This window comes from Dermacentor silvarum, chromosome 8 (assembly GCF_013339745.2).
Source record: "Dermacentor silvarum isolate Dsil-2018 chromosome 8, BIME_Dsil_1.4, whole genome shotgun sequence".
Classification (NCBI taxonomy): domain Eukaryota; kingdom Metazoa; phylum Arthropoda; class Arachnida; order Ixodida; family Ixodidae; genus Dermacentor; species Dermacentor silvarum.
This window is the reverse complement of record NC_051161.1, coordinates 51,872,496-51,892,226: the sequence shown is the minus strand read 5'-3', so window position 1 is coordinate 51,892,226 and position 19,731 is coordinate 51,872,496. Positions and strand designations below refer to the sequence as shown.

The following is a 19,731-nucleotide window of genomic DNA, read 5'->3' as shown; positions in this document are numbered from 1 at the left end:
TCAACGGAAACTGAGCGGCGAATGCACGGCGCATAAAAGTCAGAGCCGTGGGGAGATAAGAGACGGTGCGGGCGGAGCTACGAGCGCGGTTGTTGGCAGAGTAGAAGTGCGCACGAGTGCGGACGAGAGAGAGAAATATAGAGAAAGAGATAGAGAAAGAGAGAAAGAAAATCACCAACCCTTCCCGTGTATAGAGAAAATGGGGGTAAGCGAAGCTTGGTCGTGTGTGTATTTGGCCTACTACTTTCCCTTCCCTACTACTTTTCGTTTCCTTTCCTTCTACTTTGTTTCCCTTTCGTGCAACTTTTCCTTCCCTTTCTTTGTACGTTTCTTTCCCTGGATGTATACATTTAATAAACGTTTGTTTTATTACCGTGACATGTCGTGAACATTACGTTACTTTGACGAAGGTCAGATACACACACGACAAGCTTCGCTTACCCCCATTTTCTCGACAGGGGAAGGGCTGGTGTTTTCTTTCCTCACTTTTTCAGACAATGCAGCTAGGTGTCATATTCGGCGCCACAGTTACTGATCAACGTGCCGGTTTCCTTTGAGCTTTTGAAGTGCTCATTGGCTTAAAGCAGCGAGTAACATTTAACCTACAAATCGGCTAGATTTTCAGCAATTGCCATTCGGAGCCGGTAAGCCAGTTCCAACCGGAGTTTTAAGCAGCTTAGAGGTATTCGATTCTGAACGTCGCTGTGTTCCAACGAGGCGTACACCGCTCGAGCGCTTGGTCGCAGTTCTGTTTTCTATTGTTACGGCGGCTGCTTTTTCCTATATGATCGAAATGAAAGAATACCCTCGTGGCATGGAATTATGCATACAGTTTGTTCAAAACTTTCCCGGAGCTTGGTACTACACACTAAAGCAAATTGCACCCTCAAGGGTGTTTTCTTGTGTATGTACTCACCCCCGTACACCCGCAGAAAAGGGTGTTCGAGCGAATTAATACACCCTTATGAATGGATAATTTCCGGGAATGTCACCCTTTCCCACAATGGCGGTTTTGCCGAAATGATTACCACGTTTTATTTTAAAGCCATATCTTTTATTCTGTAACTACCCTACAGTATTTCGGATGACCGCCGAAGTAATCCTGATGTGCTATCCGAGAGGTTTAAAAAAAAAAAAAATTCCGCGCAGCGTTTCATCGCGATTCGAATTGTGAGCACTACAGAGGGCCAATCGGAAGTGTTGTCTCTCGGCACTCCGCCTACACTATACCATACCACGTTTAAACAGTGCCCTGGTGCCTCTATAGCTGCTACACGTAACAGGCTGACGCCAAGATCTTCAGTTTACAAGCCAGCTTCAAGTTGAAACAATTTAAGCGGAGCTCGCAATAAAAGCTGAAAGGCAGGAAGCAGAGAGGAGGGTGAAGTAATTGTCTCCCCTCTTTATGGCCGGGGCGAAAATAATCTCTGCAATAAATGCTGTGTTCCTATCGGTATAAGATTGCGCCCCATCTAAGTGCGAATTATTATTTCAACTGACGCTGCGTAAAATAGTGCAAGACTTGCTGCTCATAATACTGCATGCACCGGCGCCGACGCTACACAGAAAACATGCACCCGAAGAACGATTGGCTGACACGCTATGATTGACTGATGCTTGGAAACTTTTTTTTTTGTTAGACCATACAGAATCTTTAAATCGCCTGTGCCAGGTAGCATAATTGTAAACAGAGGCGGGCACTCCTTGCACGAGAAATCATAATACAGAATCGAGTAATTAACTTTAATTAATTACTTTACTGCACATATTGCAATTTATACGAATGGCAGCCGCAGGGTTTACTAGGTGTATCCCATGCACTGCGAAAGAATTTTCAAGGTGACACCAGTTTCTATATATTCTACTTCCAAAGTGCGACGAAATTCATGGGCGTCCTATAGTTACTTTCTTGTGCTTCAACGCTAAAAACAGCGCTTTTAAAGAAAGTAGATGGAACAATAGTAAATTTTTGCCGCAAGTTCCACGGCGCATATCTCGAAATTCGTAGGATCCTCCGCACCGGCTACAATTTCCAAATTGCAATATATGCCGTAAATAATGACATAGTTAATTAGTGAATTTTTTAAATTAGTCTACTATGTATTTCGATTTATCGTGCGAGTAATGTATGTCGCTTCTAGTAATCAAGCTAAACAACTACAATTACGCTATCTGCCACAGGCGTTTTCTAAAGATTGTGTATGGTTAAAAAAAAAGCACCCCGTATAAGACAGCACCAACCTTACACAATTTAAATAGAGCCAACAGTCAAAACCATAAGGCAGGATAGGAAATAGAAGAAACAGCTCGGTCTCTCCACTTCACCACCGTGGATGCCACATACATGGAATAGCAGAGTCACATCCTGCCCACTGTGGCTACATGACGTGTTCGAACAACGGCTTGGCTCAAACGGCCGGGAAATAAACCCCCGTGACTTTTTACTGGGTGCGACTGTTTTCACAACAAATCCGTGCAGGGGTGGGGCCTCGCCTCGATGACGTATCACCATTTTTTCCCCTCTGTTTGGCGACGTTCCAACGCCAACAGAGAACACGCTGGGCTGGTGTTGACTATAGGCACAACTGTGGCTGCTGTTAAGGGATCTATGGTATTCCTAAATAAACACATCACTATTTTGATGATCCATATATAATCTTACTATCAGGGAGGGAGCAGTCTACCTGACTGGAGCAGTATTTTTTTATTTGGGGTGTTACTACGCTGCGCTCCGCATTACCCCAACGACCGCCGCTTAGCGTCGGCGCCCGGCACTGCGGCTTCCGCCGCGGCACCGGGGCACAACCGACCACGCCGCCAAACGGAGAGGAAAAAAAAGTGGTGAAACGTCATCGAGGCGAGGCCTCGCCCCTGCACGGATTTGTTCTGAAAACAGTCGCACCCCTTTTTACTTGCTTGAAATGTTGAAGTGCTCGAGCGCTCTTAAATTCTGCAAGGCGTATGTTTCGTACAAAACACCCTTCTAGCACCCTGAAATTAATGAAAGGGTGCACTAAGGGTGTTCTGCTAACGAGTACACCTCACCATTGAGGAATTGGTGGCGTTCTGCGAACGTTTTGAGGCCGCAGCTGGAAACATTGTAGCGGACGAAGAGGACGTTGTCTGCACCATTTAATAACAGCGTGTAAAACGAGGGACCAACATACAACATCCATACACAGCGCTGTGTGCACTTCGCCAACTTGTAAAAATAAGCTTAATATCTTCAGTCCAAATGCACCCCGTATCAGATATTAAGCTGATAAGAACAGATACTACACTTTGACCCGCGTCGGCCATGTCTACGTTTTGCACCATACACGTGTACGCCATCACGCGTATTCGAAACTAGTGCCTACCAATCTGAGTGTCTTCTGTCTCCTGACGTCATGCTCTACGTAGGCTCATTTCCTCAGTTCTGCTATGACTGTGAAATGGGTAGGCCGCATTTTGTACGGTCTGAAGAACAGCGTGCCTACCAAGAACGACGGCGTGAACAGAAAAGGGAATGGGCGCGGCGGCGGAAGGAGACCACCGACGATGAGCGGGCCGCGGACGCCAAGCGTAAGCGTGCTGCCCGCCAAGACGGCGAGGCGGAAAGAAATGCGAACCGTCCATGTGGTCCCGATCCCGCAAACTTGGAACGTTTCACCAGAGCAACGATGAATCCCCACATACACAGCTTCGTTGGTCATCCACCTTGACAGAGTGGAATGGCACTGAATTTTTTCTTTCACGTGATTTACTGCTTGTTTTTGTTTTGCTGTGCCAAAAGAACCGTGCCTTGGGGAAGGATATGCCTGTAATACCCTTCTCATTAATCAGAAACAATAAATAGTTATCGCAAGTGCATTGTACAAACAAGAATACGTTCACTGAGAACATTAGTTATGTCTATCATTTCTGTTCAAAGTTGATGCGCTGAACTTTGACCGGCATAATTCATTTACGTCACGTCGCGCGAAGCTGAGTACGCCCAGCAGCTCCGGAAAACAGCTTCCTACAGCGATTTCTAAAGGGAAATCTTGTGCTAAAGGTGGTGCCTAGATTCACGCCCCAGTGACGGTTGACTTTTAGCAACAGAAACAGATCTCGAAGGCTATGATTTTTGCGGGCTGCATGCGCCGAAAGTTATTGCGGAATTCGGAAATACGTCGTGGTCTCCATGTTTCAGACATGATCACCGATTGGTTTACGGCAACTGCAAGCATGACTGTTCGCCCTATTCGGGGAGCATGGGAATCAAGGAGGTTGAAAAAAACTTCTGGAGTGGCGGCCCGCTTATGTTTACCAGCAGGGGTGAAGCCAGCGCTTGCCCTGACTTCACCTCTGAAAGAGTACCGCGCAGGCTGCAGTCCGCAAAGGTGTACATTTAATAGGATATTTACAGCGAAATTTGCCCTGTGAAACATGAAGGATGCGAAAAGCTGGCGTTTCCTATATTCCACTATTCCCTGATGTCTCTTCGTGCCCTGGGTAAGATGGCGGCGGCCTGGCTTCACTTTCCAAGCAGCATTGCCACTCCAGAAGTTTTTTTTTTCTTCTTTTTTTTTAATCCTTGATGGGAATGTTGTGTAGTGCATAGATTTTCCTAAGGTTTGGCTTCGAACGACTTTGTGGCTTTGCAAGTTGATCATTTCCAATGAAATATTACGTTATAAACGAAACAATTTGCCATGATTACTACGTTCGCTGCGACCTATTGTCGTCGTGCCTTTAGACATAAGTGAATGCTTGGAAATTTTTGAATTTAGAAAAGTGAACGGTAATAAATAGCTCCGCAATAACGCCTGTAGCCGCATCACGAAGGTCAGACAAGTCACATTACCAATCTCGCTGAATGATTGCAACGTCAGGGTTACCTATCGTAATTTTAGTAGGAAACTTCCATGCCGCAAACTTGGCGCCCACTATCTCGGAGGCCGTGCCGCACAAGGGCAATGACTTTCTGTACTTTTGAAGTGACGCGGTCTGTGGACTAGCCTGTACGCTTCCTACATGCATATAAAAAATTGAATTAAAAAGAAAGCCTGTTTTATTTCGGAGCCACGTAGGCGGACATCGAGGCATCCATCGAGCCACGCGATTAGAAACGCCATTCCGTGGCTAAAATAAACTCGTGAGCTGTACCGGTTTTGAACAGGTAGTGGAAGGAGGAGAAGAGAGAGGAATATGCGATTGCACCGCGCGCAGAAGCGGCAGCATCTTCCGCAAATTGTCGTCAACGTGCCAACAACTCACCGGGGCAACAGACAAAGCGTACGGCGGCAGGGTCGTTGTATACGCACTTGCAGGCCACTTCAATGACATCTAGATAACGAGTTACAATAGGCGTTGTATCGTGTCTTAGAGGAAGGCGTTTCAGCCAGCTTGTTTACCGTGCCGCGCTCACAGAGTAACACTTTGAGAGCAGAGCTTTGGACGCTTTCGCGAACGACCGACCATTCGTTCAGTGGACGCGTTGTGTCAACATGGACTCGTCCTGGGCCCTTGCATCTGGTAAGTATACAGTCTCCACCCGCAAACGGTTTTGGTTCTTGTGACGTTGCTCCTTATTGTCTGTTTTCAGCTAACCGTGACACAGCAGTCGAATTACATTTTAGTGGCCCGGTTATAACCTAAAAGTGGTGTGAAAAAAAGTGTTTTCGCATTGTTGGTGTGTATACCTAGATATGACTGGCGTTAATCAAGTTGTGACGGCACTATGCAAACAGAATGGCAATTATTGTCAAGTAATGGGAATGATTAGGAATATCGTCTAATTCAGCACGTATGTTAGCGACGTGTTCGAGAATACCATGCACGGTGTCCGCCTCCGTACGCCAGTCGATTGATCGGCTTCATTTAACTATACTCATATGAAGCCAACGGATAATGAAACCATGTAAAGAGAGCGCCGAAGAAGTGAACTGTTTTTAATTAAAATATAGAAATAAGGAAAATGAAAATTCAAGTGGACGTGTTGCACTACCGATTGAGCTACGGCGGCGGCTATACTCTCGGCCCCTTTTATTGTTTATGCTGTTTGCATTTGTGTATGTTGTTAGTAGAGCATCGCACGGGTAATGCGGAAGACGTGGGTTCTGCTCTCACGGGCGGCAAGTTATCTTTTCTTTCACTTCCATTTTCTCTGTTTTTTGTACATTTCAATTAAAATTAGCAGTTCATTTCCCCTATGCTCTCCTTGGCTACATTGTCTGCTGGCTTCGTATGTTTGCGACTAAGAAAAAAAAATCGGGCCCCTCTGTTGCCCTTCATGCAGTCAAGTATGTGTTACTAATGTGCGTATATACCGCGTATAAAACGTTTACAGTGGCGATATTATATCCTATAAATGTGCGTGATACGTGGTGTGCCTGTCCAAAGACCCACATACCATTCCTTGATGGAACAATCCGGGAGTCAGGAACTCTTAATTGCTTCGCGCAACAGCACAAAATACGGCCGAGTAAGCTCATTAGCTGATCCCTTGAGATCAATTGCTATAGTAAGCGGTTGTGTCATCGTTTTTCGTATGCCTTCTCTTTGCGGTTGTTTGGTTCGCACTGGGATAAATAATGACCTCTAATAAACTTGAAAAAGGAAGGTCAATAAAATACACATGTCGTGAGAGGAGGTGACGATGCGCATGCGTCGGATGTTGTGTGCGGTAATGTAAATTTCAATAAAGCATAGTTGAAAGTCCAGCGTCTGTCCGTGTCTAACGCCCTTATCCTCGTGTACGCGTCCTTCTGTATTCGCTGGTGCCTCCCTTTTTCAAGTTCATGCACCAACTGAGCTTGCGCTAATGACCCAATAGCTGGCAATTAATGCAAATAACAGCTCCAGCTTTGGTGCTTTCCATATTGAGGTCTGTTATCCGTATACCCGCGTCAGACGTGGCGCGCGGCGTGGTACGTGGGGGCGTGCCCTCTGACATCGACTGAGCTGTCCGGAACTTCGCGGGACGTGTATAATTGCATAGTCGTCTAGGGACTGTGAACACACATAACGCGCAGTCTGCTAGCCTCCTGGGTATTTATTTAGTTATTTGTTTAAAGATACCTTACAGGCCCCTGAAACATCCCCTAAGAGGGCTCAGATGGTATATAGCGACGGCCCCGGAAAGGCGATGGCTAAAAAAAAAAAAATAAAAAAAAATTCTTGGGTTTTACAGGCCTAAACCACAATATGATAAGAAGGCACGCCATAGTGGGGGACATCCGGGTCAATTTTGATCGACTGGGGATCTTTAACGTGCCCCCAATCCATGGCACACGGGCGTTTTTGCATTTCGCCTCCATCGAAATTGCGGCCGTCGCACTGCGACCGCCGCAAACGGGCGGGTTGAATTTGATACAGAGTTAAAAAAAAAGGAAATAAACATTTGATTGTACCGAGATACACATAATTAGGTCACCCGTTCTCTCCCCTATTGATTTCTTTCTTCTCAGGCTCGAAGTTCCCACCACTTGTTCCCGGGAAACTTCGGCTCTACAGCATGAGGTTCTGTCCTTTTGCGCAACGAGCTCTGCTCATGACGAAAGCAAAGTCAATTGAGTGAGTACTGACAACGTTGGCTGCCAGTGTCATTTAGAAAAAAAAATCCTGGTTTTTACTTTTTTATTTAGTGGTAGTTACAATTGCGAGATATCAATTCGGAACTTAGCGATCTTTAATTATCACTTTCGTTTGCCGCATGTGCAGTATACTCAAGCTACCGCAAGGTGTCTATTTATTGCGAAAAAAATAACTTATTCATTATTCAGAACGAGGCTATCATCAGTTGTACATTGAGTAGATATACCACCCGGAGGTGGAAAAAAAATGTGGTTGATCCCTCTTATATAGGAATCGGTATAGAACACGAAAGTGAAACGTGTCTTCACAGAAGTAGTGTAATGTTTATTGCACATTGATATATAATGTCTATTGGTGTTTTGTGGCTAAAGCGCCCTTAGGCGTTGATGCACCCACGCTGACGCCTGGTGGCACGTCTCCTCCATCACGACTACCAACGTCGATGACCATGAGCAACCGTCGTGCATATGGAAGCTGCACTACGCTGCACACGCTAGCACAACGCGAAAGACGAAGCACGTAACTGACACACTAATACAACGCGCAAGACAAAGCACGTAACTGAATCGTCACCGAGTCAAATCAGCGCGTACAGCGCGTCGTAATTGCAGCCTCCGCGATCAACTTCAGAAACATTTTCAGAGCTAATTGCGGAGGCCACGCTCCGCTGTGCTGAGTACGGTGAACGCCACCTAGGTGGCGTTGGTAGTGCTTCTTGATGCCAGCGTCCCTTCGAATGCTGGCATCGAGGCGTCGTAGTGCTGAGACCACCGAAGCGTTCACTGTCGGTGCGCGTTAGTGTCATAATGCAGTACTTCTCTTTTCTGCTCGTAGGCGGCGGCACCGCCCCGAGCAAGAGCGCGGGTACACGGAGGAGTGTTAGATATATAAGGCGCGTCTGTGTAGCTCTCTGCAAATGCGTTTGTGGCGCAATGGGTTAAACGCTCGGCGATCTATCGTCGCGGACCGAGAGGTCGTGGGTTCGATTTCCAAATTTTGCACGTTTGTGGAACTTTTTCTTCTGGTTTCTTTCTTTGTATTATGTTCTATGACGTATTTCCGTGACGTATTTCCGTGACGGAAATACGTCAGTGAAGTCTTGGTGGACCCCGGCATAAAACACTTTCGTGTTAAAAATCTTGTTCTATGCTCTGTTTCAGTAGTTCCGTGCAGCAGGGCCAAGACTACGTGACCACCGAGCGCAGATTCCTGTGAAGCGAGATGTAGTGCCATTGTTCGGATCCCGTTGCTTGTTTTAATGGCCTTAACAAGTGGTCTAGTCGGAACATGTTTACTTGAAGGCTCCTCTGCATGTTAGAGCTGCGATTTTTTTAGGTGATGTTGCTTCGTTTTACAGCGAAAGCTCTACGTACTACGCCATGTATCGCAAGGTCATTCATCGCGTCGCAATGACCTTGAGCCGCCGGAGCACGAGCCACCGGAGCGCAAGTGTGGCAGGTATGCGCACTGCGATTCTGCACGCCCAGCGAGAACACTGCGTCCGTAACTTACAAAATATTAATAAAGGCTAATAATTTCACTTGGACGCGATGAGTCGCCAAATGCGACAAACGTAGCGTTGCACCACGTCGAGAGACATTGGTAAGGGGACCAGTCTTCGGAGATACTGCCGTCGCTTCCGCGCTCCAGCGCTCGGCTGCTAGCAGACAAGGCGCGGAAGGACACGTTTAAAATGTGTTCGCGCTCCTGATTGGTCGAAAAGGCCTGTACCTTCCACAGTGCTGCACGGAACTACTGAAACAGAGTATAACTTTCGTACATAGTTGGTTCCAGGTCTTTTTCTGCCGATCTTATCTCTGATTGGTTAGTATATGACGACGTTATAGCCCCAAGTTTTTTAAAAGAGCAAGAATTTGAGGTGTAATGCCTAAAACAGTGCTAAAACATTCAACGGTGCCTGGTGTTGTAATAGACCAATTGCATGAAACGACATTGTAAAATTTCTCGGATGTGTCCGTTAAATTAAACTATAGCATTTAACGTCCCGAAACTGCTCGGTAAGTTATGAGGTCTACCGTATGTGCAGAGCGCAGGTTGAATTTTGATCACCTGTTTTTTTTGTTGTTGTTTTTTGTTTTTGCGTGCATCCAAAGCACGGCACACGGTGATTCTGCATTTTGCTTCTTGGACCTGCTTCGACTGGGCCGCATTTTTTTCCCCCTGGATGTCTAGAATGTCTCGCAGCGATGTCTTGTCGGTATTGTTTAGACACCTGTGATACGCGTAAAAAATAAACTGTCTTCGAGACATATCGACGGTGCTTCTTGGTTCGCTATGTAGAAGCATCAGCGCGTGTCGTCCTTTTTCACGTTCTTGCGGCCTTTGTTCAACGCGCTGCTGCTACAAATTGTAGACCGTGCACGCATGCGCTTCGTTACTAGCTGCCCATCATATTTTCTCTATTTCGTTCTTAGCGTAGCCCATAGCGCTGTCTCGCCAGCATAATCAATTCTAACGCAGTGTACGCTAGCTTGGCCTGATTTTACGACTTGACCGGACCTGTTCTTTTCAATCGGCAGTCATGAAGTGGTCAACATCAATCTCAAGGACAGGCCGGAGTGGTGCAACGAGGTGCTTCCTGCAGGGACCGTACCTGTGCTTTCTCAAGACGACAAACTCATCAGCGGCTCCATGCCCATTGTTGAGTATCTGGAGGAGGCATATCCGCAGACGAAGCCCATGCTGCCCAGGGACCCATACCTGAAGGCACGGGACAGGAGCTTCTTGGATGTTGCTTTGCCCGTGAGTTGACTGTCTTCCTAAGATTTAGAGAGTTTTAGCTTGTCCGTAAGCATATCACTTTTTGCGGAATTACTGGGCTACCGGAGCAATGGGCGGCCGAAATAATGCTGGTAGTCACGTCTTGTTACGCTTTGCCGAATTAAAACACTTTGAAGTACAATGCAGGGGGGAGGGGTTGCTGGACGGGACTGAAATTTCGAGAGGGAAAGGGCACGGGTGCACCCCTCCCCCTTCCCCTTCTTGCCCCGTGGGTCACGTGCCAGGTCACGAGATGGCGTAACAAGCGCTGCTGTTCACACATTTCTCGGGTATTCCGGTATTCTGTAAGTAGTCAAAAGCTAACTCTGGTGAGATTTATTTTAGCTCGTCAGCGTATGTACCGTGAACTTCGGATAAAGGAAACTCGCTTAAACGAAAATGCCGGATAAACGAAACAGTGGTATTAATCACCCCTGAAGAAGGAGCCGATCGGGCTCCGAAACGTCGGGTATTTTAAAATATAAAATACATTTTTGTCTGTAAATTTCCTTGCTCTTTAACCCTGTAATGCGTGAAAAGTAATGCATACACGGACAAAGCTCACACTACTCTTTAACGTACGTAAACTGTTGACGCAGTAACATGTTTCCTCTTACTCCGCAGACAGTCGAGCCGCTTGTCTCTATCCTGATGGGAAAAGGGTCCATGGAAGAGAACTGGGCCAACGTTCTCAAGAAGATACCACTGTTCGAGAAGGAGCTCGTCAGGAGGAAGAGCACTTTCTTCTCTGGTAGGTCTCTAGCTTCAACGCGTGCCGGTAAAGCCAGAAGTGGCACGACCCAGCCCGACCCGACGGCATTTGGGAGGAAGCTTTAGTTCGGGCCCAACTCCGACGCGGCCTAGTCAAATACATGTAAAACGCAGAAACGATTTTCTGAGATAACCTCTGGACCGAGAGAGAGAGAAAGTTAAATTCTAGTGACTGTTGGAAGCGGAATTTCTATTTAGGGCCTGAATTTTTTAAAAGAATTTTCAAATGTTCGGAAGTTCGAAAAAAAAAACATAGAAGCACGAAGTTTAAGAATTAATAGCTCTGCATCAAGAACAGGTATCGCGGGTCTGTAATTGGCATACATTAAATCATTCAAAGTGGACAAATTCGATATGTCAATTTATATCTTACGTGTATTCGTTACGTCGTGTACAAGGGTTCTGCAAAAGCTGTATTTCCATATTACTAAAGTCTTTGATATTCATGTGTAACATATCAATTATGACCCCTTTAGATGTACTATTAGATTCAATTTACAGAATTGTCATATCATTTTACATTGCTGAGTTAGAGTTGTAGACGTGATAGTTTCGTTTTCTGAAAATTTTCCATTTTTGCCAATTTTTAATAAAACGTTGACGACCTAAATCAATAATTCGAAACCAACAGTCACCAAATTTTAATTTTTTTCTTTTAAATGCAACTAACCTCGTCAAATTTGCTGCCGTGGTTGCCGAGAACAACGAATTCTCCTTTTACATGTATTTACGTAATAGTTCAGCGGAAACCCGCTAGGCGGAGAGAAGTAATTAAAATAGAAAAAAAGGAATGGAATTTTCCATTTTAATTACATGTATTTAGTAGATAGGAGCAGCCGAGCTAAAGCTTCCGCTTAACACGCATCTTGCCAAGCGGATTCATGCGAGTCAACCCACCCTTTGCTGGCGTGTTGAGAAAACTTGTTCTACGTTCGCTCGACCCGACCCCGCGAAGCGCCTACACGAACCCGACATCAAGATTCCAAGCCGATAAGCAGTCACGACCCGACTTTTTCGGGTTCCTGTATACGCAGCTTATAAGCATTCGTCGTGGTAGTGGCGCGCCTATAGCGTCAATGAGGGCAGCCACATTGTCAGATCACAGCGGCAGATTATCATTTCTGAAATGTGTCCGCCTTGCTGGGGGGAGATAGGCAATTAACCGTTAGTAACCCAGAAAAAAAGTTGTCGCAGTTTCACCTAAAAGGCGAAGCATCAATTGCGATAGCAAATTTGTAGAGAGCTATACAGAGTAATGATATTAGCTTTATCAGCTGTATAAACTTGGACATGCAGCAGCACCGGCAACACGCAGAACTGTTGTCGACGCCGTCGGCGTTTTGCACGCGTTCGCTCAAAATGCGTGCGGCGTTGGTGACTGTTGCCGGAGCCTCTGATATAGATAGGCACTTGGTGCCTCAGCTAAACGTCGCCTCCCTTCCTTCCCCCTCCCCCCCCCCCCTCCGCCACGGCCTCTCGCGCGTCGGAAGAAGGCGCGTTTGCTCTACATATATGGTGATTGTAAAGGAGGAAAGAGACGCCTACTTCTGCAGCCCTTAAGAGAGCACGGCGCAGAACGCGCGTTTGTTCTCCGCCATGCGTTCACTCCCCGTGAAAGCGCGCGCCCCTCGCGCCCTTTCACTCGCACATACAGCGTTCGGCGGCGCGCGGCGACGATTTCATCTCCATTGACGTCATACGGAACCTGACGGCGACGGCGACGGCAGAAATCTGCTTTTGAGTGTCCATATAATTGCGCAATACACGCCTAGCCAGACTTCCTACAAAGGTATTTTCCATACATGTGCAACTCTACTGCGCCAGATTAAAGAAAACCCTTGCTAGTCCGTAATAACATTCAGTGCAGAAAGTTATCGGCTGCTTCTAGTATTGAATCATTGGTGACAGTAGGTTAAAAGGTGTACGCCGGTGAAGAAATTCCTTGTGTCTATGCGGGCACTCCGTGTGATTGAAATTTTGAAATGAAACTACTTGGAGAAAAGTTATATAGGGAAGTTGGGAAACAATGGTGATTGACGATGGTACCATGCAGCAGGAGAGTGCGCAGTGTTCGGTAGCAAAATATCTGTGTGAGTCATTGCTGTAACCTGCCTGCTGTAACGTTGTTATTACCTCATGGAAACTTTGTTCTTCGGATCGGTGTTTTGATTCGTATTGTGCGACATATAATCTAGAAAAACTCCGCTGTGCTGAGTACGGTGAACGCCACCTAGGTGGCGTTGGTAGTGCTTCTTGATGCCAGCGTTCCTTCGAATGCTGGCATCGAGGCGTCGTAGTGCTGAGACCACCGAAGCGTTCACTGTCGGTGCGTGTTAATGTCATAATGCAGTACTTCTCTTTTCTGCTCGTAGGCGGCGGCACCGCCCCGAGCAAGAGCGCGGGTACACGGAGGAGTGTTAGATATACAAGGCGCGTCTGTGTAGCTCTCTGCAAATGCGTTTGTGGCGCAATGGGTTAAACGCTCGGCGATCTATCGTCGCGGACTGAGAGGTCGTGGGTTCGATTTCCAAATTTTTCATGTTTGTGGAACTTTTTCTTCTGGTTTCTTTCTTTGTATTATGTTCGTGTACATTGTAAGCTGACGTATTTCCGTGACGGAAATACGTCAGTGAAGTCTTGGTGGACCCCGGCATAAAACACTTTCGTGTTAAAAAGAACTCACGTGTTTTATACATGGTTCTTCTGACAGCCAGGAGCTGTCAACGCAACGCTCAGCGACAAAGCTGTTCAGCAGTGTCCCGTCCTTAAAAAAGGGCACAAAGTTCTAAGGTGAACATTGTGCCCGAAAGGTTAGGGAACACTTGAAGTTAGATTGATTAGACAAACAGCAACGAAGTGTAGGTTTATTAAATGAATCCCAATGTTTCGGAGTCCTTTCGACTCCTTCAAGCCATCAAGACTCCTTTTCTCGATACGGCCCGGCTGGTTTTTGGTGAGGTGACCTTCTGCATGTATCTGGAGGGGGGGCGGGGGGACGAAGCTTCTAACCAGCCGTTGAACGTCCTGATGATGGCCAGGATGGGTTGTGATTCAAAGTAGATCCGCTTCTGTGTAGGTGCGTCTCCATCTTAAGGGGAGGTTTTACTTCAGAAGCTGCTATACAAAATGCCACGTCAATTGCTATATCATTTTCCTCGGCAGCCATGACGCCGATATTTGATGAGGTTTCTCGCATTTAAGCGTACATATTAAAATCTAGTGACCATAGGAATTAGATTTCTTATTTAGACGTTCAATTATTTTTCGATTAATCTTGAAAACCACGAAATGAACACAACTAAAACTAAAGTTTACAACTCTGTAAATTAGCAATAAGGAAAGCGATTTCACAGTTATGTAAACTGCGCCTATTGATGATGTTACATACGATGAAACCATACACAGGCAGAAAAGATTCCATATAAAGAGCCGCAACGCAGTTTATGCGCATCAATAGCACCATGAAATATTTCTAAGCATCGTTATACTCAGTAGAAACTTGAAGGACGACAATGAAGCTTGAGAAGAAACTACGGACCGCGAAACGAGCGACGAAGCAAGAAAATGGTAGGCGTAACGCTAAGGGACAAAGTTGAGGTTAAGAGTGAAAACACATTGGCAGGCCAGTTGGTTTGGATTCATGATACAATGTGCAAGCGCGACCGGACGAGGACAGAGATAGAAACAGACATGCCCACACAGCGCGATAAATGAAGATGGACAGGTCACGTTAGGCGTAGAGCAGGCACCGTATTCGGTAAGTCAGTGGCCACCAAGCGGACGTGTACATTTCGTCTGCTGTTGAAGTTCTGATTGGCTGGGCTGGGGTACACTTCAGGAGACAGGTGCTCCCAGCCAATCAACACATCAGCAGCAGACGAAACGGACGTGTCCACAAGTTGGACACATACAGAATACCCCACCAGATGACCGGTGGTATTTCACATTTAGTTATAAGTTAGTTATAGGTAAGGTTTTATGGCACAAAAGCAACTAATGCTATGATGCGCCAGGCCTTTGATTGTCGGAACACATAGTAACATAACGGTACCAAGAGAAAGGAAACACAATCGAGGACGGCAGAGGGTTAGGCGGTGTGATGAAATTGGAAAAGTTGGAGGCATAAAATTAGAGATGCAAATGGTAAAAAAAAAGTGAAATATTGCGGGAAAAAAACGATGTTTATTTTCCAGTTTTTTTCTTACTTTCTTGAGCAACTTAAAAATTGGCCGAAATTTCTAACGCCTCAAAACTATAACGTAAAGTTAAAAAAATATGGCCAGACAAAGGACTAAATTAAGGTTCCCGTTCGGCACTAGAACTCCCTAGCGAAATCGGCGATACCGTCGCAGAATAGATAGTCGAATAGATAGCATTCTTGCTTTACGTGCTTGTGACACGAAACGTGTACGCTGTGCTTTTAGAAAATAATAATAAATGAAATTAATTATGGGGTTTTGACGTGCCAAAACAACAATAAAATTACGAGGCACCTTTGCAGCAAATTGATCGTTTTGATGTCACGCTGACTGCAGCAGGTGCTCTTAATTCTCAATTTATAGTCAAGCAAATAAAATATATTCAGTGTGTTGATATTTTTTACCCTGCATAGCGTACACACAATCACCGTGATTCAAATGTTTGTAATGAACAGTGTAAAGCGTAACTTATTTACAATTTCTCATAAAAAATTAAGAAATATTTTTTCAGGCCTTTCAATATTTCCGGTAATCTTGCATCTCTGCATAGGATGAAGTTAGCTAACGTGACACCGGGGTAATTGTAGATCGCTGGGGGGAAGCATTCGAGTACTCACTGGGTTTTCGTTATCTCTTGCAGGCGTTACGCCGGGCTTTGTGGACTACGCCGTGTGGCCAACGTTCGAGCTTGCTCGTGGCCTGTCCGCAGCTCACGCTGAGCTGGAAATGCCCAGCTCCGAAGATTTCCCGCATTTTTCGAGCTGGTATCAGAAAATGCGCGAGGACGCGGTCGTGAGAGCGGTCGTAAACGAGGATCACACCGTGCTTTTCGTGCAGTCGTACAAGACCGGTCAGCGGGACTTCAACGCCGGCCTGCACTGACGACATCTGTATTTGAGAGTAAGGGTGAACATTTTTAAAGCGAGAGCTTCAAGGGCCCCTTTACGCAGAAAATCCGGCCTTGACCGTGCGCTGACCGGGAGCGAAAATTTTCTACCAATCACAGCACGGCGTGCGCCGCCAGGTTCCTTGAAGCACCACCAGATGGCGCTCGCCTCTTCGCATCCGCGGCGACGCCGGCGCCGGCCGTGCGGGGGTAAGAAAAAAAAACTGTCAGCCCTTCCACTGGGGCGGAGACGGAAGACCAGCGAAGCTGTACTATGGTGGGAATTACGCATTTCCAATTATGACTATAAGATGATGGTGTAATTGGTTATTTGAACTATTAAAGAATGCGAAATATATATGATCCGGTGGTTTTCATTTATTTAGTGCCCACAGCGACCATGGCCTTATGGTCGCGACGGTACACCGACATAGGCTGTACGGCAAAGGTTGGCACGTTCTGCATAAACACGTTACCAACACCGCGCGCGTTCGGTGCGAACGCGGGCAAAACGCCACCGCCGTCAACAGTTGTGCGCGTTGTTTGTGTGACCGCACACAACCGCTGTCAAAACGCTGGCTACCTGACGGAACGGCTAAACGCCGCTGTCGACACTGTTAGGGGAGAGACAGGCGAGAGCCCAGAGAGACTCAGTGGCACAGGCGGCAGAGGCCGGCAGGGCTGCGCGCATGCGCCGCAGGGGGAGAGCGGGCACGCACACGCACAATCTGGGGTGCCTCGATGCCCTCCTCGCCCACCGCTCTCCTTCCACTGGGAAGTCGCGTTTGCTCTCCGCCGTGCGTTCGCTACCCGTGAAAGCGCGCGTCCCTCGCCCTCACGCGCTTTCACTCGCACATACAGCATACGGCCAATGAGTTTTATTGCGATAGCAATTATATGGACACTCAAAAGCAGATTTCTGCCGTCGGCGTCGCCGTCGTCGTCGCCGTCGCCGTCGCCGTGAGGTTCCGTATGACGTCAATGGAGATGAAATCGTCGCCGCGCGGGTGGTAAGTGGTTCTTGAGGGAAAGGGAAAGGTTGGCGCTATCTTCTGCAGCCCTTGAGGGAGCACGGCTCAGCGCCAGAGCGCGCCGAACGCTGTATGTGCGAGTGAAAGGGCGCGAGGGGCGCGCGCTTTCACGGGTAGTGAACGCACGGCGGAGAACAAACGCGCGTTCTGCGCCGTGCTCGCTTAAGGGCTGCAGAAGTAGGCGTCTCTTTCCTCCTTTACAATCACCATATATGTAGAGCAAACGCGCCTTCTTCCGACGCGCGAAAGGCCGGGGGGGGGGGGAGGGAAGGGAGGCGACGTTTAGCTGCGGCACCAAGTGCCTATTTATATCAGAGACTCCGGCAACAGTCACCAACGCCGCACGCATTTTGAGCGAACGCGGGCAAAACGCCGACGGCGTCGACAAGTTCAGCGTGTTGCCGGTGCTGCTGCATGTCCAAAATTATACAGCTGATAAAGCTAATATCATTACTCCGTATAGCTCTCTACAAATTTGCTATCGCAATTGATGCTTCGCCTTTCAGGTGAAACTGCGACGACAACTTTTTTTTTCTATTGCCGGACGCGACCATCGAAGAGTGAGCCCTTAACAGCTTCGCTGTAAAGAAAGACAAAAATCTCATCTTCGTGCATCGCATTCGCGGCAAGCGTCCCGGTAAAGATTATGGTTGCATGAGCTGCAGTTGCCGGGAAGCGTGAGAAGCAGTCAGTTACGTTTGAATGGTATCGCGTTCTAGTCTTATTAAAGTCGGAGCTTAAGCGCCTCCCAAGCTTTACTAACGGGGTGGGAGGGAGAGGAGGTTCGGCAGCACAATATTTACTGGTTAGTTTGCTGGCACACGTGCACACTTTCTCCACATAAAGCAACTTTTTAGATGCGAAGCAGCTTATGGCGGGGGCTTTGTCCGTCCCTGCCGCGGCGTCCCACACCCCCACAGTGCATGCGCGTCCCCTCCCCCTCTCCTCTCCTACGCTCCCCCTTTCTCTCCTCTAGGAATCCGGAGCAGCGCGCACGACAGGTGGTGCAACAGCTGCATACTCCGCTGGGGGCGCCACGGTAGTTCCGCGGTATGAAAATGACGGAGCGCGCGCGCCTCATTCTAGAAATCTCCTGTGCAGCGCCGCGATGAGCGGCGCTGCACAGGAGAGAGAATCTCCCCGCTGCTTCGCATCCATCTCCCCGCTCCCATCTCCCCGCAGCTTCGCATCCACACATGGTTCCCTTCAGCGGGAGATGGAATACTTTTTTTAAACGTCGCCGACTTCCTTTCATGTTTTTCCAACGCCCTGACGGTGACAAGAACTTTTATTGGTCCTGAGAAACTGGCCAGGGGGATCCGAAGCCTCCCTCAGGTCAAGTCGGTGGCCCTGCACCACGATGGCACCAGGAGGCGAAATCCTGTTGCGATGTCATGGGCCCTCTGGACTACCTGGAGCTGAATGTGGTGGTGGTCGCTTCTTAGAAACTCCTCCCACTGTTCCTTTGTGGCAAGTATAGAGTTTTCTATGGCTGGGCACAGCCAGAGAATATGATCAAAAGAGCATGAATCGGTTCCGCATTTGGGGCACGACTGCGGGAAGTGTGGGTCTATCCTGCTAAGGGACCGTAGAGTGGGGTACGTGCGAGTTTGTAGCATTCTGAGCGTGCTAGCTTGTGGTTTGTTTAGTTTTGGTTGAGGAGGAGAGAACCACCCCCTTTCCAAGCGGTATTGTGAGACGATTTCGTGAAAGGTGCACAATGGGTCTTTCTGGATGCGAGCCTCGTTACGAGGATGGCCGTTGACGGCTGCGCGGGTCGTGAAATCGCGCGCCAGCCGGTGAGCCCGTTCGTTGGGGTGCAGCCGTGCGCCCAGGTGGGCCGGGAACCATGAAATGTGGAAACATGCTTCCGTGCCGATTTGACCAAAATTAGTGAGCTTGTTGATCGCAATTCCATTCGCCCGTTTCGATACGCGCGACGCCGAAAAGGACCTAACGGCTGTGCGGGAGTGCGAGAAGACGAAGAGGAGACAATGTGCGCTGTGTATGACCAGGGCGATAGCCGCCTCCTCCGCCTCCTGAGCAGAATTGGTGCGTACAGAGGCCGCATTCACCAGATTGCCTTTCGCATCCACTACCGATAGGGCGAACGCGTCTCCGCTGTCGTATCTAGCGGCGTCTACGAATTGAGCGTGTAGTCCCTGTCGAGTGATATGTTTGATGATTGCCTGAGCTCTTCGCGCGTCTCCTACCCTCAATCTGCACTGGGTGAATGTTGCGCGGAATCGGGTCCACCTTGATTAGGGAACTAACGTTTTTAGGTAGACAGACTTTATCCTCCGGGTCGTGCCTGGACTGAATGCCCGCCTCATTTAGTATTCTAACTCCAGCCCTGCTGGACGATCGTCTATAAACCTGCGCCCCCGAGTGGGCTTCTATAATTTCGTCTATCGTGTTATGGATCCCTAGCTTCAGTAGTCGTTCCATGCTTGTGAACTGGGGAAGTCTCAGCACACGTTTGAAGCCCGTTCTTATAAGCGCG

At 47.8% G+C, this 19,731-nt stretch overlaps 1 protein-coding gene and 1 non-coding gene across 2 annotated transcripts; one reads left to right on the top strand and one right to left on the bottom strand.

Annotated features, from left to right (window-relative positions):
- Nucleotides 1-3,111: 3,111 nt before the first annotated feature.
- LOC119462934 (U2 spliceosomal RNA) lies at nucleotides 3,112-3,300 on the bottom strand. Its single transcript, XR_005194295.1, has one exon. It is a non-coding gene; the product is annotated as a U2 spliceosomal RNA (small nuclear RNA).
- Nucleotides 3,301-4,639: 1,339 nt separating this feature from the next.
- On the top strand, nucleotides 4,640-16,568 carry LOC119461218 (glutathione S-transferase omega-1). Its single transcript, XM_037722444.2, has 5 exons — nucleotides 4,640-5,499; nucleotides 7,434-7,539; nucleotides 10,101-10,323; nucleotides 10,966-11,092; nucleotides 15,952-16,568. Exons 1-5 carry the CDS (start codon nucleotides 5,472-5,474, stop codon nucleotides 16,191-16,193), a joined length of 726 nt encoding a protein of 241 aa, XP_037578372.1. The 5' UTR covers nucleotides 4,640-5,471; the 3' UTR covers nucleotides 16,194-16,568.
- The last annotated feature ends 3,163 nt before the right edge of the window (nucleotides 16,569-19,731 follow it).